Source organism: Gorilla gorilla, chromosome 20 (assembly GCF_029281585.2).
Source record: "Gorilla gorilla gorilla isolate KB3781 chromosome 20, NHGRI_mGorGor1-v2.1_pri, whole genome shotgun sequence".
Classification (NCBI taxonomy): Eukaryota; Metazoa; Chordata; class Mammalia; order Primates; family Hominidae; genus Gorilla; species Gorilla gorilla.
The window spans coordinates 12,907,875-12,927,813 of NC_073244.2; the positions used below are offsets into that span (position 1 = coordinate 12,907,875).

A 19,939-nucleotide genomic window follows, 5' to 3' on the forward strand; every position below is an offset into this window, starting at 1 on the left:
TTTTTTTTTTCTGATAGTAATTACATATTTGTAAGTTAGGTATTTATACTGCTTTTTCATTTATCAGCTTTAAACTATATTGAATTACTTTCTTCTCCGAAACAATTAGCACATAACTCTTACGTACTGTAAAACTAATTTTCCTCACCAAACATAATCATTTAAGGAATCTGGATAAATCAAAATTCAATGTTTATCATTTTATGACATCAATATTTACCATTTGTAGCATCTAAACCTTAGCCAGACATGTAACAAGTAGTATGTCATTAATAATTTTTTCTCATTTTTTCTTTTGATCTCTTAAATCTTAAAATTTCCTTTTTTATTTCTTCCTATGAATCCAACACCTATTTTCTCCACCAGAAATGTAGTTCTCTTTTCAGTAGATCCAGATGTGCAAGAGACAATTAATCAGCTTTGGCGTTCACTTGGAGACATCCCTCCCTAGTCCTCCCTCCCCTCGTCCCCCTCTGGATGGGAGAAATATGCATACATGATCCCATTTTTGAAAGAAATTAGGAAGCTCAAAATCACACAAAAAGGCTGGGTGTGGTGTGGCTCACACCTGTAATCTCAGCACTTTGGGAGGCCGAGGTGGGGTATGACTTGAGGCCATGAGTTCTAGACCATCCTGGGCAATACAGACCTCCTCTCTACAAACAAATACAAAAATAGCCAGGCTTGGTAGTGTGGGAGGCCCGGGTGGAAGGATGGCTTGAGCTCAGGAGGTCGAGGCTGCAGTGAGCTATGATTGCACCACTGCACTCCAGCCTGGGCCACAGAGTGAGACCCTGTCTCAAAACAAACAAACGAAAAGCCACACACACACACACACACGCCCTAAATGTGTGGCTATATCATTTTAACAGGAGGTGAATGTGGAGAAAGGACTGAAGAAAACTTTAAAGAGTTCATTTTGCATCCTGCTACCTGAACAGTTTTAAAATCCACAAAAAGCCCTACACCCAAAAACTGACCTCCACCAAGTCTTGTCCTCTCAGCCTACTAGCTCAACCCCATTCCATGCCCCACCACTGCCTTATCTTGTCCACATACTCGCCCACCAAACCTGGTATTAACCCACAGCAAGATCCGCCCATCAAACCTAATGCCCGCCCACAACCCCGCCCCGGAACGTAGTCTCTGTCCTGACAGCCCCGCCCCCATGCCTGGTACCTCCCACGGTCCCACCCCAGAACTTCTCCCCACCCCCGGAGCTGATCTCCACCCACACTCAGCCCTGCCTCCAGGCCTGGTACCGCCCACAGCCCCGCTCCAGAGTTGGTCCCCGCCCCCGGAACTGGTCCCCGTCCCCGGAACTGGTCCCCGTCAACACTCAGGCCCGCCTCCAGGCCTGGTACCGCCCACAGCCCCGCTCAAGAGCTAGTTCCGCCCCCAACCCTGCCACAGACCCGCGCCAGGACGACCCTGCCTCCGCGGCTGTCCCTAACCAGGGCCCAACCTGGTTCTATTAATAACTAAGCAAACTAGAACACCTCAGCCGGAGGCTGGGGTGCGCGGCCGCTGCACCTGCAGCCTGAACCCGGGGTTCCTGACACGCCGCATTTTGGGCTGGGACCAGCTGGAGCCGGAAGCGGAGGTGCAGTGTGGCTAGCCGGAGACCGGAAGCGGAAGCGCGTTTGTGTCTTGTGAGAAGAGCCGCGCTTGCAGCGTCTGGGAGAATCTTTCGGTCTCCGCGAGAGGTGCTTCGTTCCGTAAGTCCGAGTCCAGAGAAGGGCCCCAGCCGCGGGCCTGCGTCCCTCCCGGGAGCCGAGTTTCCGCTCCTGAGGCCTCGGGCTGTGCGCTCAGTTCAGCCCGAAGCTGCTGTTTCCTCCGGTGTCCGGGCCCCGCGCCCCTGTCATCCTCACTCTGTCGTCCTCGCCCTGTCGCCCTCACCCGGGGCGATTCTGCGCCCCAGGGGACTTTTGGCTATAGTTGGAGACGGTTTGGGATGTCACAAAATGGAGGGTAGGAGGGACTGTGCTACTACTGTAATCTAGAGGGTGGAGGCCAGGGATGCTAGCAGCTCAGCATCCTGCAGCGCGTAAAGCAGCCGCCGCCAGCAAAGACTCATCCAGCCCCAAATGTCATTAGTGCCCAGGTTGGGAAACCCTGCTGGAGGGTATTAAAATCTCTGCAGTCCTGAATACACTGTAGAAATTATTTAGAATTCAGCCGAGTCCACTTATAAGGCCTAAAGTGACGAATTTAAAGCATCTGGAGTCACCATACAATATCCAGCCAAATGAGTTAAGCAGGTCAGATGAAAACAGCTTTAAGCTTCTTGTCCCATTTTAGGGACCAGATGGCTGGATAGGAATCTGGTGAATTCAGGCACAGCCAGTAGCCTGGATTCTTACTATTCTTTAAATCAATTTTTTTTAAGTGAATGGGGTGGTCTTTCTATGCAACAACTGTATTAGTCTCAGTAAATACATTTTACTATACGTACATATTACTCCCTACAAAAGGCCTCATAAGCGATTTTTGTGCCCTTTTTATTTAGACGAAAAAAGTGTAATTCAAGCTCAGATTTGTGTTGAAACCAGCCTCAAGGTTCACCTATCCTCACTGATCCGTGGACTTCTGTATGATCAGGTAGGTACTGTCTAGAACCTGCAAGTTGGAAGACTCCACTGTGTAGAAAACCTGCGAATGGATTTTTCCTGTGTTCAGGTTGTAAACACAAGGACTTACTAAGCGTGAGGGTATTTTTTTTTTTTTTTTGAGACAGAGTCTCACTGTGTTGCCCAGGCTGGAGTGCACTGGTGCGATCTCAGCTCATTGCAACATCTGCCTCCCAGGTTCAAGCAATTCTCCTGCCTCAGCCTCCCAAGTAGCTGGAATTACAAGGGTGCACCACCACGCCCGGCTAATTTTTGTATTTTTAGTAAAGATGAGGTGTTGCCATGTTGGCCAGGCTGGTCTCGAACTCCTGACTTCAGGTGATCCACCCACCTCGGCCTCCTAAAGTGCTGGGATTACAGGTGTGAGCCACGAGTGAGGGTATCTTAATAATTATTTGTTTGATGGCTTATATTCAAGAGAAGGATACTAAGGGGTGTGTGATAATGTGTGTCAAAATAAGTAAATACAGCTATATGCAAATCAGTACACAAAACATGTAAACACTATTTAAAAATTTTTTTTTCAACCTTCCAAGACATCTCAATTTTTCTTTTATTTTTTTCTTTTCCTAACAGGCCTGCCGGCCTGTAGACTTATGCTGTATAATAAGGTAGCTGCTGGTCCATGCGGTTGTTTTAATTTAAATGTAGACCAATTAAGATTCCATAAAATTTTAAATTCAGCTTCTCAGTCGCACTAACCACATTTCAAGTGCTTGACAGCGACATGTGGCTAATGCCCCTGTTGAACAGCAAAGATTAAGATCATTTCCATCATCCCAGAAAGCCCTGCTCGGTGGCATTGTTCTAGTCTCTTCCATCTGTCCATTGCAATGAAGCCAGAACGGCTATTGTAAAAGATAATTTGTGGCCAGGAGCAGTGGCTCAAGCCTGTCTGTGATCCCAGAACTTTGGGAGGCCGAGGTAGGTAGATCACCTGAGGTTAGGAGTTCAAGACCAGCCTGGCCAACAGGGTGAAACCCCGTCTGTACTAAAAATATATAAATTAGCTGGGCGTGGTGACTCTCTTGAGCCTGGGAGGCGGAGACTGCAGTGAGCCAAGATGGCACCGCTGCACTCCAGCCTGGGCAACAGAGCAAGACTGCATCTCAAAAAAAAAAAAAAAGCTGGGCATGGTGGCTCACGCCTGTAATCCCAGCACTTCGGGAGGCCGAGGCAGGCAGATCACGAGGTCAGGAGATCGAGACCATCCTGGCTAACGTGGTGAAACCCCGTCTGTACTAAAAATACAAAAAAAAAAAAAAGATTACCCGGGCGTGGTGGCGGGCGCCTGTAGTCCCAGCTACTTGGGAGGCTGAGGCAAGGGAATGGCATAAACCCGGGAGGTGGAGCTTGCAGTGAGCTGAGATCACGCCAGTGCACTCCAGCCTGGGTGACAGAGCGAGACTCTGTCTCAAAAAAAAAATACAGCCAGGCACAGTGGCTCACACCCGTAATCCCACCACTTTGGGAGGCTGAGGTGGGCAGATCACCTGAGGTCAGGAGTTCGAGACCAGCCTGGCCAACATGGCAAAACACTGTCTCTACTAAAAATACAAAAATTAGCTGGGCATGGTGGCGGGCACCTATGATCCCAGCTACTTGGGAGGCTGAGGCAGACAGAATTGCTTGAACCCAGGAGGCGGAAGTTGCAGTGAGCCGAGATCTCACCATTGTACTCCAGCCTGGGTGACAGAGCAAGACTGTCTCAAAATAAATACATAAAGATAAATTTGCTTTAGTCATTCCCCTGCCTGAAAAGCCTTTGCTGGCTCTCCACTGCCTCTCATGTTCAAACTCCTCACCACTCTTTATAATACCTTTCAAAATACAACCTTTCCCGTGCACTCTGGCCCCTTATTTGTCCACATGCTCCAAACTGTGAACTTGGCTTCCTAAGCAGCTTGCTTTCCTGCCTCTGCACGTGCACTTTCCACTGAGCAAGACCCTACCTCGACTCTCAAGACTCAATTCAAATGTTCTTAGTGTTTTTCCTTCCAAGGCTTCCCAGTCCCCTTCTTCCCAGATCCTGGGTTGGATGCCATGTGCCCCTCTGCCATATCACATATCACTCTGAAATGCAGCGGCAGGTCTGTGTGTGTGTCTCGCTCCCAGAAAGCCAGTTCTTAGATGACAGGGATCTTCCTCCCCTCCATCTCCAGCACCCGGCTGGGGGCAGGCATCAATAAAACGTGAATGAGGGGTCAACATCGGGACCCTAGGGCTGCAGAAGGGATTTGAGAGGAATAACTGGGTGAGGAAATGCTATGCCTGGTTTGGACTTGGGAGGGAAGAGGGGGCAACCCACCAGGGGCTCACCTATGCAGAGTTCTCTTCTCTACCGTTTGTGCAACACAGCTGCTGGAAGAGCCCACTCACAAACAAGTATAAATACATGGAACTGTAGAGAAATAATACAGATATTTGTTTTTTTGGGTTTTTTTTTTTTTTTTTTTTTTTTTTTTTTTGAGATGGAGTCTTACTCTCACCCGGGCTAGAGTGCAGTGGCACGATCTGGTCTCACTGCAACCTCTGCCTCCTGGGTTCAAGCGATTCTCCTGCCTCATCCTCCCAAGTAGCTGGGATTACAGGCACCCACCACCATGCCCAGCTAATTTTTTAAATATATTTTTAGTAGAGACAAGGTTTCACCATCTTGGCCAGGCTGTTCTTGAACTGCTGACCTCAGGTGATCCGCCCACCTCGGCCTCCCAAAGTGCTGGGATTGCAGGCGTGAGCCACTGTGCCTGGCCATAATACAGATTTTCTTGCATGTCATAATACTAAAACTTTCAGGCTTTTACATATAAGTACAAATATATAAACTTTTCACATGTATATGTGAATTTTGGGGGTTCTCTTAACACCACAGAGACCAGATGTCAGAGACACTTGGCAGCTGTATTAATTGGAGGGTGGGGGCTGTGAGGCTGCAGGCAGGAATGGGAAAGAGCCACCCATCTCTGCTTGGCTCCAAGTACCAGCGAACAACTGGCCTGTGGGGAATGGCTCTCCATTCACTCCTCTCCCAATCCTTCTCTCCCCGGAGATTGGGGGTATGGGAGTCACCCAGGATAAATTCCCTGGGCAAGATATCTAGAAGGAAGCCAGGGCCTGAATGCTACATCTCAATACAAATTCCTAGAGAGACTGAGTGGCCCTGCCTTCCATGAATAGCCAGCACCATCCACCCTCTACAGCTCTGTTTTGTCTACCTGGCCCAAACTCTTACAAGTCTCTAACTGCAGACGGCGCCTGCCCCCGCCCCCACCAACCCCTCCCACACACACCCTTGACCACTTTTTTTTTTTTTTTTCCAAATGGAGTGTTGCTCTGTCGCCCAGGCTGGAGTGCAATGGTGCGATCCCGGCTCACTACAAGCTCTGCCTCCCAGGTTCACGCCATTCTCCTGCCTCAGCCTCCCAAGTAGCTGGGATTCCAGGTGTGTGCCATCACGCCCAGCTAATTTTTTATTTTTATTTTTTTAGTAGAGATGGGGTTTCACCATGTTAGCCAGGATCGTCTCAATCTCCTGACCTCGTGATCCGCCCGCCTCGGCCTCCCAAAGTGCTGGGATTACAGACAGGAGCCACCGCGCCCGGCCAGCCGCTTTCATCTTTGTGTGTATACACACACACACACACACACACACAGCCCTTCTTTTCTCATAAAAAAGGAAACATTCCATATATACTATTTGGTACTTTTTTTTCCCCTTAAATTTACTGACGATAATAACGTCTATTGATATCTAGAGATCTTCTCTCTTTTTTTTTTAATGGGTGCACTGTAATGCCACAGTGAATAATCTTACACAACTTTTACATTTGTGTATCTTACAGATCGATTCTTAGAAGTTGCAGGAACCTAGGGTCTCTGATAGAAAATGGCTGGAGCTCTGCTGGGCTGGCATGAGAGTGGGGGGTGGGGAGGAGGAAATCAACTGAAATGAGGGGTAGTGACATCTGAGCTGGGTGAGGTGGAAACCAGGAGGAGGGGGTGGCCAAGGCAGATCACAGGCTGGAGAGGGGTTGATCGAGGCAGGGCACGGGCTGGAGAGGGGTTGACCGAGGCAGGGCACGGGCTGGAGAGGGGGTGACCGAGGCAGGGCACGGGCTGGAGAGGGGGTGACCGAGGCAGGGCACGGGTTGGAGAGGGGGTGACCGAGGCAGAGTGTTTCCCCCATTTCTTCCAGAGTGCTGTCCTGAGAGCGCTGCGGGATAAAGGAGGAGCGTCCTGCTTCCCGGCTGCCCTGTTGCTGTCGGAGTCACAGGATGGCGGCTGTCGTCCTGCCCCCAACTGCCGGTGAGTCGTGGGGTCCTGGCAGTTCTCAGAGTCCAGGCTTGAAAGGTCCTGACCCACAGCATGGGACGGGAGGGGGTTGGGCAGAGCAGGTGAGGCAGGAGTGGAGCCCCAGGGGCCCAGAGGTCCTCCGTGTCTGATCGGGCGGCTCTCGGGATTTGGGACTTAGGCATTTGGGTGTCTGTGGATGTCACCTGTGTGGTGAATGTGCTGGAGCTTTTGAATTCTCCCTTTAGTTCTTTCTGTGAACCTGATAAAAACAGTGACGCCCTTGGAACTTCAGTTTCCTCATCTGTGAAGTGGGAATAATCCCTTCCCCAAGTGCAGTCAGACCTTAAGCCCTGTTTCCTGGCGTGGATGCGGCAGGGCCATGCTCTGGTTTCCTTGGATTGCTGTGGGTTGGTGTTTGCATGGAGTAGAGGTGGATGCTTTGTGGGTGACTGTGTATGCATGGGGACCTGGTCGATTGCAGGCAGGTGGGGAAGCCTCCAGATGTGTGAGTGGACACAGGGCAGGTCTGGATTCCTGGTACTCATTTCTCCTCCAGCTCCATCTTCCCTGTTTCCAGCCTCTCAGCGAGAAGGACACACAGAGGGCGGAGAGCTGGTTAATGAGCTCCTGAGAAGCTGGCTAAAGGTGAGTCGGATGTTCCTTTTTCCAAATCATGATTCCTTCAGTGAGAAGGTTGGACTCGATGCCTTTCAGTGGCCTGGAGCCCCACGGCCAAACTTGTTCCTCAGGCATCCCAGGGTCTCTGAGTGAGGGCTGCCCAGAAAATACCAGTGTGTGTCAACGTTTACTGCAGGTTCAGAGCTCCCTCCAGAGTCCCTGAGTACATCATGTGCTCCTGAGAGTTTTAAGGGAAAGCCAAGTAAAGACGTGATGATGTTCTAAACCCAAGCAATTAATAAACGCCATGGAAATCATTCATTCACTTACCAAGTATTTCTCTGGTTTCTGCCATGTCACGGGCCCATGATCCCCTGGAGATTGAGGGAAGTAAGATCACAGGAGCTCCCAGTTTGAGTGAGAAAAGACAGCTGCTCTGTGGTACTGTGCACTGGACCTGGGAGTAGCCTAAGGAGACAAGCATTGATGGCTGAGCTCAGAAGCCAGGGAGAAGAGCTCAGAAGCCCAGGAGAGGAGCTCAGAACCCCAGGAGAGGAGCTCAGAACCCCCCCACGTCTCGTGCTCAGGTTTCCCCAGCCCTGGCTCTGTTCTCCTGGCCCCTCTTCCTGTGCACGTTGGTGGGGGTGGTCCTTGGCTAAGCCGTGATGTTTGCAATGCTTTAGGGCTTGGTGACCTTCGAGGATGTGGCCGTGGAGTTCACCCAGGAGGAGTGGGCGTTGCTGGACCCTGCTCAAAGGACACTGTACAGGGACGTGATGCTGGAGAACTGCAGGAACCTGGCCTCACTGGGTAAGCCTAATGTCATTCCTGCATTTATTTAATGACTCAGGAAGTAAGTCTTTTTTTTCTTTTTTTAAATTGAGGTAACACAGGACACAAAAGTCACCATTTAAACTATTTTAAAGTGTCCAATTTGGTGGCTTTTCGTAGGTTCACAGTGTAGTACAGCCATCACCACTAATTCCAGAACATAGTTGTCACACCAAAAATAAGCCCCATAGTCATGAAGTGGTCTCTCCCCAGTTCTCCCTCCTGAACATCTTGGCAGGCACTAATCTTTCCATCTCTATAGATGTGTCTCTTCTTTTTGAGGGGGTTGTTTTTAGACAGTGTCTCCCTCCATCACCCAGGCTATAGTGCAGTGGCATGATCCTGAGTAGCTGGGACCACAGGTGCGGACCACCACGCCCAGCTAATTTGTTTATTTTTTGTAGAGACAGGGTCTTGCTATGTTGCCCTGGCTGGTCTCAAACTCTTGGGCTCAGGTGATCCTCCTGCCTTAGCTTCCCAAAGTGCTGGGATTACAGATGTGAGCTACCATTCCTGGCCCTATTCTTGACATTTTATATAAATGAAATCATACAAAATGTGGTCTTTTGTGTCTCAGTTTTTGCTTAGCATAATGTTTTCTTTCTTTTTTTTTTTTTTTTTTTTTTTGAGATGGAGTTTCGCTCTGTTGCCCAGGCTGGAGTGCAGTGGTGTGATCTCAGCTTAATGCAGCCTCCACCTTCCAGGTTCAATCTGTTCTCCTGCCTCAGCCTCCTCAACAGCTGGGACTAAAGGCATGAGCCACCACACTCAGCAAATTTTTGTGTTTTTAATAGAGATGGGGTTTCACCATGTTGGCCAGGCTGGTCTTGAACTCCTGGCCTCAAGTGATCCACCCACCTCAGCCTCCCAAATTGCTGGGATTACAGGGATGAGCCACCACGCCTGGCCGATGTTTTCAAAGTACAGCTGTGTTGTAGCACATAGCAGAACTTCATTCTTTTTATGGTTGAATATTATTCCATTATGTGTATATACCACTTTTTATATATCATTTCATCAGCGGATGGAAATTTAGCCTGTTCTCATCTTTTGGCTATTGTGGGTAGTGCTGCTATGATCATTCATATACAAGATTTTGCTTGAGCACCTGTTTTCTCTTGGGTATATACCTAGGAGTGGAACTTCTGTGTCCTGTGGTAATTCTGTGTTTAATGTGTTGAGGAACGTCCAAACTTTTCTACAACTGCTACACCATTTTACATTCCTACCAGCAGTGCATGAGACCAGCAACGTATTACAGTTTCTCTGCATCCTTACCAACATTTGTCTCTTTTCCTTTTTTAAAAAAATTATGATAGCCATTCTTGTGGTTGTCTGTCTCATTGTGGTTTTTATTTCTATTCCCTAAAAAAAATGATGAGATTGGCCATCTTTTCTTGTGCTTGTTGGCCATTTATACATCTTTTTTGAAGAAATGTTCATTCAAGTGCTTTTTCCATTTGGGGGGCATTGTTTGCCTTTTCGTTATTGAGTTGTAAGAGTTCTTTATATGTTCTGCATCCTAGACCCTTATCAAATACATCATTTTCAAAGATTTCCTCCCATTCAGTGGATTGCCTTTTTACTATCTTGAATGATAGTTTTGCAGGAGATAGAATTCTTGGTTGATATTTTTCTTTCAGTACTTGGAGTATGTCATCATCCCACTGGCTTGCGGCCTCCATGGTTTCTGGTGACAAATCAGCTGTTAATCTTGTACATGATGACTTATTTCTCCCTTGCCATTTTTCAGGATAGTCTGTCTTTGGCTTTTGACGGTTTAATTTTAAGGTATCTCAGTATGAGTTTTTAAGTGTATCCTATTGGGAGATCCTTGAGCTGCTTTGATGTGTAGACTTGTAATTTTCATCAAATTTGGGAAAGTTTGGCCATTATTTTTACATATATTCATTTTTTTTTTTTTACCCGGAGTCTCACTCTGTCGCCCAGGCTGGAGTGCACTGGCATGATCTCAGCTCACTGCAACCTCTGCCTCCTGGGTTCAAGCAATTCTCCCTGCCTCAGCCTCCTCAGTAGCTAGGATTACAAACGCGCACCACCACAGCTAGCTAATTTTTGTATTTTTAGTAGAGACAGGGTTTCACCATGTTGGCTAGGCTGGTCTCGAACTCCTGACCTCAGGTGATCCTCCCACCTCGGCTTCCCAAAGTGCTATAATTAGAGCGTGACCCATTGCACCTTGCCAATTTTTCCATATATTCCTTCTGCTCCTTTCTCTATCTCCTCTCCAGTAGGAACTCCCATTATGTGTATTCAGATGTTTGATGGTATCTTCTGGGTTTCTTAGGCTCTGCTCATTTTTTTCCCTTTATTTTTAATTTCTGCTCTACAGATCAGGCAATCTTAATTGACCTGTCATCAAGTTCACTAATTGTGTCTTCTGCCTGATCAAGTCTTCTGATGAACCCCTCTAGTACATTTTTCATTTCAGATAATATATGTTTTTCAATTTTAAAATTCCTATTTGGCTCCTTTTTATAATTTCCATCTCTTTATGATTTTCTCTATTTGGTGAGAATTCATTCTCATGGTTTCCATTAGTTCTTTGTACACAGTTTCCATTAACTCCTTGAGCATATTTGAAATAGTTGATTTGAAGTCGTTGCCTAATAAATCCAATGACTGGGTTTCCTTATGGAAAATTTCTGTTCATTTCTTTTTTCCTATAATGCAGTTTCATTTTTTTTTTTTTTTTGAGATGGAGTCTCACTCTGTCACCCAGGCTGGAGTGCAGTGGTGTAATCTTGGCTAACTGCAAGCTCTGCCTCCCAGGTTCACGCCATTCTCCTGCCTCAGCCTCCCGAGTAGCTGGGACTACAGGCGCCCACCACCACGCCTGGCTAATTTTTTATATATTTAGTAGAGATGGGGTTTCACCGTGTTAGCCAGGATGATCTCGATCTCCTGACCTTGTGATCCGCCCACCTCGGCCTCCCAAAGTGCTGGGATTACAGCCACGAGCCACCGCGCCCGGCCCATTTTTTTGTTTCTTTACATGCCTCATAATTTATTTGCTGAAAACTACTTTCAGAATATTACAATATGGCAGTTCTTTAAATCTGATTTCCCCCCTCCCCAAGGTTTGTTGTAGTTGGTATTGTTTCTTTGTTTAGTGACATTTCTGAACTAATTTTGTAACGTCTGTATTGGTCACGTGTGGCCACTGAAGTCTCTGTTCTGTTAGCTTAGTGTTCAGCTTGGGATTAATTTGTCAGAGATTTTCTTAAATATCTGGAACCCAAAAGATGACCAGTCTTTGCCAATGGATCTGAATTACATGTTGGAGCATGCCTTCAAAACTCAGCTAAAGCATCTTACAACTCTGACTTAGCCTTCAGTTCCTTCTTATGCAGAGCCTGAAGGTCAGTCAAAGTTGAGGGCTTGGTGCCTTCTCAGATCTTCTCTGAGCATGTGTTCATCCCTGGGTATGAGCATGGCCTTCTAGAAATGTGTGGAGGCCAGGCGCAGTGGCTGACGCCTGTAATCCCAGCATTTTGGGAGGCTGAGGTGGGCAGATCACCTGAGGTCAGGAGTTGGAGACCAGCCTGGCCAAGATGGTGAAACCACATCTTTACTAAAAATACAAAAAAATCAGCCAGGCGTGGTGGCAAATGCCTGTAATCCCAGCTACTTGGGAGGCTCAGGCAGGAGAATTGCTTGAACCCAGGAGGTAGAGGTTGCAGTGAGCCGAGATCACACCCTGCACTCTAGCCTGGGCGACAGAGCAAGACTCCATCTTGGGGGGGAAAAAAAGGTGTGGAAAGATGCTCTACTCCTCAGAGCATTTGTTCCCAACTTCTCCTCCCAGGTTTTTTGGTTAGTCTTTTGTTTGCTTCACAGTTTTCCCTTGCCCCGTTGAGCAGTGGCTGATTTGCCTTTAGATGTGTTGGGACACACTTCCCTCTCCACCCTCCAGCTTCCATAGGTGTAGCCTCTTCAGACCTGGGAGAGTTTGGAGTTACACAAATAAAGGGAAGCCCTTTGATCCAGCCCATCAGGGAGCCAGCAGACAGGTCAGAAGAGAACAGCCACAGGTTTTTGAGAATAAGGTGCATTCTGTTCCCTTCAGCACTAGAAACACAGGTTGTTGTCCTCAAGGCAAAATGGGGAATAGAAAGTGCAGCTAGAGTCAGTTAAAATGTCACAAATCTGTCTTACCCAGATTCGGCTGTTTGTCTTGATTAGGCATTCTCCTGTGGCTGTAAACTTTTGATGACATTCAAGAGCTCCAATGAAGTTGATTCTATGTTTGCCCATTCACGTACTGTTTTTGTGAAGGGATGGAGTTGTGGAGTTCCCTACTCCACTACCTTCACTGACATCACTCCGTTTAAGTCCTTCGTAAGCACCTCTGTTCCTAGGTCTGTGCTGGGATGTGGGAGTAGTGAAGAATGCAACAGACATGCCCCCCACCTTCATGGAGCTGTCTGTCTAATGCTATCTGTATGAAACGAAGATCTCCTTCTTTCCCTGACTATATATTCTCTGTAGTTAAATCTTTTGGGCTTTCAGATTCTGTATTTAAACCTGGACAGGGGCTCCTGGGACCAGTTATCCTGCAACCACCCTAGATATTGCTTGTGGGGGGGGGGCGTGTGTGTGTGTGTGTGTGTGTGTGTGTGTGTAAGACGGTTGCTATATTTATTCAATTTTGGCATAATTATTTCTCTGCTCCTGAAGTCACACCTCTTCACCTTCAGAACTGATTTCAGTTTCATGGGAGAGCTTGTCTGCTGCACAGTCCCCCTACATCATGTGTCTTTTCTCCATGTACAGGGAACCAAGTTGATAAACCTAGTCTGATCTCCCAGCTGGAGCAAGAAGATAAAGTGATGACAGAAGAGAGAGGAATTCTCTCAGGTACCTGTCCAGGTGAGCACCAGGTGGATATAAGTCCTTGTGAGGAACAGCTCTGGCCAGGGACTGAGAAGTTGGGAGTATTATAATACATTAGGAAATATCAGTCAGAGAACTGTGTAAATGCCCCTTTTCCCAAGAAGGCCAAGAACGTTTGGTCTGAGCCCCCTCATGTACCTTCATGACTTCCAAATTTCTGTCATCTCATACTTTACTTGGGCCTCAGGGGAGAAAAAAAGACATCTCTTTTTCTGAAATTTAAGTCTCCTATGAGCTCTTTGATCAGTTTCAGTCCACCTTGCCTTCCTGACAATTCCTTCATTCTGTCAACATCAATCTCAATCTTCCTAGATCTTTCTTAAACATTGCCTAAAATTTTCACACCCATATCTCTTTCACTGAATGCCTTCTCAAAAACCCTCACCTCTTAGATTCTGCCTTCACTCACATATGCATTTTACTATTTCACCATCAGCTTAAAATTTGCCTCTTTTCTATCAACTTAAATTTCTTTTTAACTTGTTTCAGATGTGGAGAATCCATTTAAAGCCAAAGGGTTAACTCCTAAGCTGCATGTTTTTCAAAAAGAACAATCTAGAAATATGAAAATGGTAAGACTAACATGGGTGATTCCTGGTTTTTTCATGGTAGAATGCCCTACATGAGAAAAGCCACAAGGACTGGCTTTGTTGGCCAGGCACAGTGGCTCATGCCTTTAATCCCAGCACCTTGGGAAGCTGAGGCAGGTGGATCATGAGGTCAGGAGTCGGAGACCAGCCTGGCCAATACGGTGAAACCCCGTCTCTACTAAAAATACAAAAAAAACTTAGCCGGGTGTGGTGATGCGCACCTGTAATCCCAAATACTTGGGAAGCTGAAACAGAAGAATCCCTTGAACCCTGGAGGTGGAGCTTGCAGTGAGCCGAGATTGTGCCACTGCACTCCAGCCTGGCGACAGAGCAAGACTGTCTCAAAAAAAAAAAAGTGGTTTATTAAATAGTTATTAAAGGAAAGTGTCATTTTTTTCAAAGAGAAAGTAGTACCTCTGGAGAGATAGTGTGAAATTATTTTGAATTTGGAGAAAAGCATTAGTTAGCCCCAAACTTGTTTTTCCTGAGAATTCCCACAAGTAAATATTTCCAGTAGTCTGAGTCAGATATTGGGTATTTGAAAAAGAAATTAGCCTTAAATTTATCAAAAATACTCTGTGAATATGATAAAGATTTGTAGAAAGAATCCATCTTCTTTAAATGCTAAGAATTCAAACTGACAGAAGCCATGTACCAGCACTCATGATGACAAAAACATTAATTCCAATACTATGATACACAACAGAATTTCTGGGAGAGGAAATTCCTCTGACAGCATTCAATGTTAAAAATATTATAAATGGTACTTATTGTCATCTCTTAATCAATAGGAGAGGAATCATCTTGGAGCAACACTCAACGAATGTAATCAGTGTTTTAAAGTCTTCAGCACAAAATCTTCCCTTACGCGGCACAGGAAGATTCATACTGGAGAAAGACCCTATGGCTGCAGTGAATGTGGGAAATCCTACAGCAGTAGATCTTACCTTGCTGTTCATAAGAGAATCCACGATGGGGAGAAACCCTATGAATGCAATGACTGTGGGAAAACCTTCAGCAGCAGATCTTACCTTACTGTTCATAAGAGAATCCACAATGGGGAGAAACCCTACGAATGCAGTGACTGTGGGAAAACCTTCAGCAATTCCTCATACCTCAGACCGCACTTGAGAATTCACACTGGAGAAAAACCCTACAAATGTAACCAGTGTTTTCGTGAGTTCCGCACTCAGTCAATCTTCACAAGGCACAAGAGAGTTCATACGGGGGAGGGTCATTATGTATGTAATCAGTGTGGAAAGGCTTTCGGCACAAGGTCATCTCTTTCTTTGCACTATAGCATTCATACAGGGGAGTACCCTTACGAATGCCACGATTGTGGGAGAACCTTCAGGAGGAGGTCGAATCTGACACAGCACATAAGAACTCATACTGGAGAAAAACCCTACACATGTAATGAGTGTGGGAAATCCTTTACCAATAGCTTTTCTCTTACAATTCACAGGAGACTACATAATGGAGAGAAATCCTATGAGTGCAGTGATTGTGGAAAATCCTTTAATGTTCTCTCGTCCGTTAAGAAACACATGAGAACTCACACTGGAAAAAAACCCTATGAATGTAATTATTGCAGGAAATCCTTCACAAGTAAGTCCTACCTTTCTGTGCATACGAAAATGCATAATAGGCAAATGTGAATTCAATAACTGTGGGAAAAGCATTCATTGATCTTTCATGCCTCAGATAAAATGAGCGAACTCTAACCAGATGTATGAATCACCTGCTACTGTGTAACAAATTACCCCCCAAAATTTTGTGGCTTCAAACAAAAACACTTGTTATCTCACAATTTTTGTAGGTCAGGAATTCAGAAACAACATAGCTCTATAGTTCTTCAGGATCTCTCAAGAGGTTACAGTCCAGATGTCAGCAGAACCGTAATCATCCAGAATTTTTACTGGTGAAGGGACACTTCCAAATGGCTTACTCACAAGCCCGACAAGTGCATGCTAGCTGTTTCCAAGGGACCTGCGCTTCCAAATCACGTAAGCCTCTCAACAGGGCTGAGTTTCTTTATGGAAGCAACTTCTTCCCAAAGCCAGTGATCTAAAGGAGCCAACACAGAAAGCATAATGTCTTTTATGACCTAGCTTCAGTGAGATATGTTTTCATGTCCCTGTTACATTGGTCATACACACCAATCCTGATACAATGTGGAACAACACCACAAGAGGTATGAACAGTAGACATTCGGAACCATCTGGAAAACTTGCCACGAAATCAGTGGAGGAAAGCCTTCAGCTGACCCTCATTTTTTTTTTTTTAAGACAATGTCTCACTCTGTCACCCAGTCTGGAGCGCAGTGGTGTGATCACAGTTCACTGCAGCCTCTACTTCCTGGGATCAAGTAATTCTCCTGCCCCAGCCTCCAATGTAGCTGGGACTACAGGTGCATGACACCATGTCTGGCTAATTTGTTTTTTTTTTAACTAGAGGGAGGGTTTTGCCATGTTGCCCAGACTAGTCTCAAACTCCTAGGTTCAAGCAGTCCTTTCATCTTGGCCTCCAGAAGTACTGGGATTACAGGCATGAACCACCATGCCCAGCCACCTTCTAATCTGATCAATATGGGAGTAGCATTCAGTCACCCACAGGTTAACTCACTCTAGAGAGAAATCTTGTGAGTGTAATCTGTATGGTAAAACTTTGAGCTCAAACTTTCCCCCTACCAAAAAAAAAGTATCTACTGGGGAGCTGCCCAGGTAATGCAGTAGCTGTAGGAAAGCCTTCAGTGATGGCTTCAGGGAGTCACATGACAACTCACAATAAGGGGAAACCCTGTGTGTGGCATCAAAAATGGAAAACCATTCAGGGGACACTCATTCCTTAAGTCACATTTCGGAGATCATACAACAGAGGAATATGTTGAGTATACACAGTGTTGAAAACCCTATGACACAAACAGTCATATTACCAAGCACAAGACAGTATAGTTTGGTACGCTATAAAAGCCTTGAATATTCTCTCCATTTTTAGGAAGTGAGAGTCATACTAGAAAAACCATTGAATTCCATCAGTATTAGAATGTCATTTTTCCACATTTTTTAGGAACCTAAGTCAGTGTAAGATAACAATTTATTCAATTTATTTTTTGAGACAGGGTTTCATCTGTGCCCAGGCTGTAGTGCAGTGGTGCAATCTTGGCTTACTGTAACCTCTGCCTCCCAGGCTCAAGGGATCCTCCCACCTCAGCCTCCCAAGTAGCTGGGACTGTAGGCATGCACCACCATGCCTGTCTAGTTTTTGTAAAGATGGGGATTCACCATGTTTCCCAGGCTGCTCTCAAACTCCTGGGCTCAAGTGATCCACCTGCCTCAGCCTCCCAAAATGCTGGGGATACAGGAACAAGCTACCACTCTCAGCCAGAACTTCTTAAGATAAAGGATGAGGGAATGTTTTCAGTGATACCTCTCATATTAGGAAAAATATGTAAATGTTCCTTGGATGCAATACTCACGAGTGTATTAATTTCAGAAAAATTTTCAGTGATTCCTCCCTTTATGCATGAGAGAATTCATTTAGAGGAAGCCCTAGGAACGTAATCAATGTTAGGATGCCTCATCTCTCAACTGAGTGGCCACACAGTAACTTAGAACAAAAGGTGTAAGTGCTATGAATGTGGAATTACCTTCATCAATGTCTCATTTGTAGGTTGGGCCACTAGCTCATTCATTTTCAGTCTTTTAATATAAACATTTATGGCTATAGCGGTCCTGAAAATCTTACTACCTCGTTTTATATACAGTATATTTATTATAATTCTAAAACATCAATACACCAAATATTCAGAAAGGTATTTCCAAACAGCTCCTGAGTGATCTAGTTTGTTATAATAGAAATTAGACAATATTTGCCAGGCGTGGTGGCTCACACCTATAAACCTAGCATTTTGGGAGGCTGAGGCAGGCGGATCACCGGAGGTAAGGAGCTTGAGACCAGCCTGGCCAACATGGTGAAACCTCGCTTCTACTAAAAAATACAAAAATTAGCCGGGCGTGGTGGCAGGCATCTATAATCCCAGCTACTCAAGAGGCTGAGGAAGGAGAATCACTTGAACCTGGGAAGTGGAGGTTGCAGTGAGCCAAGATCATGCCACTTCACTCCAGCCTGGGCAAAAGAGTGCAACTCTGTCTCAAAAAAAAAAAAAAATTAGACAATATTTGATATATTTTTTTCTAATTTAATAGTATTTTGTCAGAGTACATGGACTTTGTGATTTTGGTTGTTTTCTCTTTGTGTCCTAATACAGCAAATACTGTTTCTTTTTTTTGAGACGGAGTCTTGCTCTGTTGTCCAGGCTAGAATGCAGTGGCGGGATTGTGGCTCACTGCAAGCTCCGCCTCCCAGATTCACGCCATCCTCCTGCCTCAGCCTCCCGAGTAGCTGGGACTACAGGTGCCTGTCACCATGCCTGGCTAATTTTTCATATTTTTAGTAGAGATGGGGTTTCACTGTGTTAGCCAGTATGGTCTCAATCTCCTGACCTCGTGATCCACCCGCCTCGGCCTCCCAAAGCACTGGGATTACAGCCGTGAGCCACCATGCCCGGTGCAAATACTGTTTCTTAATGTTCATTCTCCCTACTTAAAGAAAAAGATAAGTTGTCAATGAGCAGTATTGAAAATGTACAGTGGGGCCAGGCGCCATGGCTCATGCCTGTAATCCCAGCACTTTGGGAGGCCGAGGCAGGCGGATCACCTGAGGTCAGGAGTTCAAGACCAGCTTGGCCAACATGGTGAAACCTCGTCTCTACTAAAAAAAAAATACAAAAATTAGCTGGGCGTGATGACAGGTGCCTGTAATCCCAGCTACTTGGGAGGCTGAGGCAGGAGAATCGCTTGAGCCTGGGAAGTGGAGGTTGCAGTGAGCCGAGATCGCACAACCACACTCCAGCTTGGGCGACAGAGTGAGACTCCATCTCAAAAAAAGATGTACAGTGTACTAGGCTCTCCTGAAGCTTAGGCTTTATCCCACTCTGCTGGCTAAAAGAAGTAGGAATAACGCATTGGGTGAGACACTGTCTGGCTTATTCTTATCTATTTTCTTTTCATTCTTTCTTTTGGAAAGTGGACACAAAGCATAGAGTTAAAAGAGCTTTTTTTTTTTTTCACTGTGATGATAAAAACCACAGTGTAGGGGCTGGGCGTGGTGGCTCACGCCTGTAATCCCAGCACTTTGGGAGGCCGAGGCAGGGGGATCACCTGAGGTGGGGAGTTCGAGACCAGCCTGATCATGAAGAAACCCTGTCTCTCCTAAAAATACAAAATTAACCGAGCATGTTGGCGCATGCCGGTAATCTCAGCTACTTGGAAGGCTGAGGCAGGAGAATCACTTCAAACTGGGCAGAGGTTGCCGTGAGCCAAGGTTGACCCACTGCACTCCAGCCTGGGCAACAAGAGCAAAACTCCATCTCAAAAAAAAAAAAAAAAAGAAACAGTGCCGAAAAATCACAATGATTTGAGTTCTTCAAAAACCTTTGATTGGCTGCATTGGCTCTGTTCTGCATATTACTAGACGTCTTACATGATCACAAGTAACCACTAATTGGTTAAAACCAAAGAGAGCGTGAGTGTGTGTGTGTGTGTGTGTGTTTGTGTTTGGTTGGGGGGTGTTGTGTTAGCTTCCAGGTGAATGCATTATCTAACTGTTAATCCTGTTTATTGATCTATTTTTATAAGTGCTCCATGATTCTTTGAAAACAGTATACTATGTATCTAATTTTTGGATACAGGATGGACATATGTACTCAAACTAATTGTGTTTTTCAGTTTGTACTGTATTTGTTTCTCTCGACCTGACTTAGTGATAGAGGTATATTAAAGTCTTCCACTAGCATGGTGGATTAACAAATTCTTTCTGTAATTCTGTCATTTTTACTTTATATATGTTTATGTGTAATGTAACTAGGTGCGTAGAGGTTTAGATATTTTCCTGTGAATTTATTTATTTTCAGTAGGGGCCATACCTTTTCATACCAAATAATTGTAATATGAAAATATATTAACAAAAAGATCAAACATTTCGCTAGCCCATCCTATA

At 45.7% G+C, this 19,939-nt stretch overlaps 1 protein-coding gene across 3 annotated transcripts; it reads left to right on the forward strand.

The window, feature by feature from the left end:
• Positions 1-1,306: 1,306 nt before the first annotated feature.
• ZNF557 (zinc finger protein 557) lies at positions 1,307-19,356 on the forward strand. Of its 3 annotated transcripts, XM_063700909.1 has the most exons (9): positions 1,388-1,718; positions 2,510-2,601; positions 6,826-6,935; positions 7,480-7,568; positions 8,225-8,351; positions 13,170-13,265; positions 13,779-13,861; positions 14,671-15,487; positions 15,699-19,356. In XM_063700909.1, exons 3-9 carry the CDS (start codon positions 6,905-6,907, stop codon positions 15,728-15,730), a joined length of 1,275 nt encoding a protein of 424 aa, XP_063556979.1. In that variant the 5' UTR covers positions 1,388-1,718; positions 2,510-2,601; positions 6,826-6,904; the 3' UTR covers positions 15,731-19,356. The 3 variants fall into 3 exon arrangements, with proteins under 3 accessions (XP_004059915.4, XP_063556979.1, XP_004059916.4); XM_004059867.5 differs by having other exon boundaries at positions 1,307-1,718; positions 14,671-19,356; XM_004059868.5 differs by having other exon boundaries at positions 7,501-7,568; positions 14,671-19,356.
• Positions 19,357-19,939: the final 583 nt, after the last annotated feature.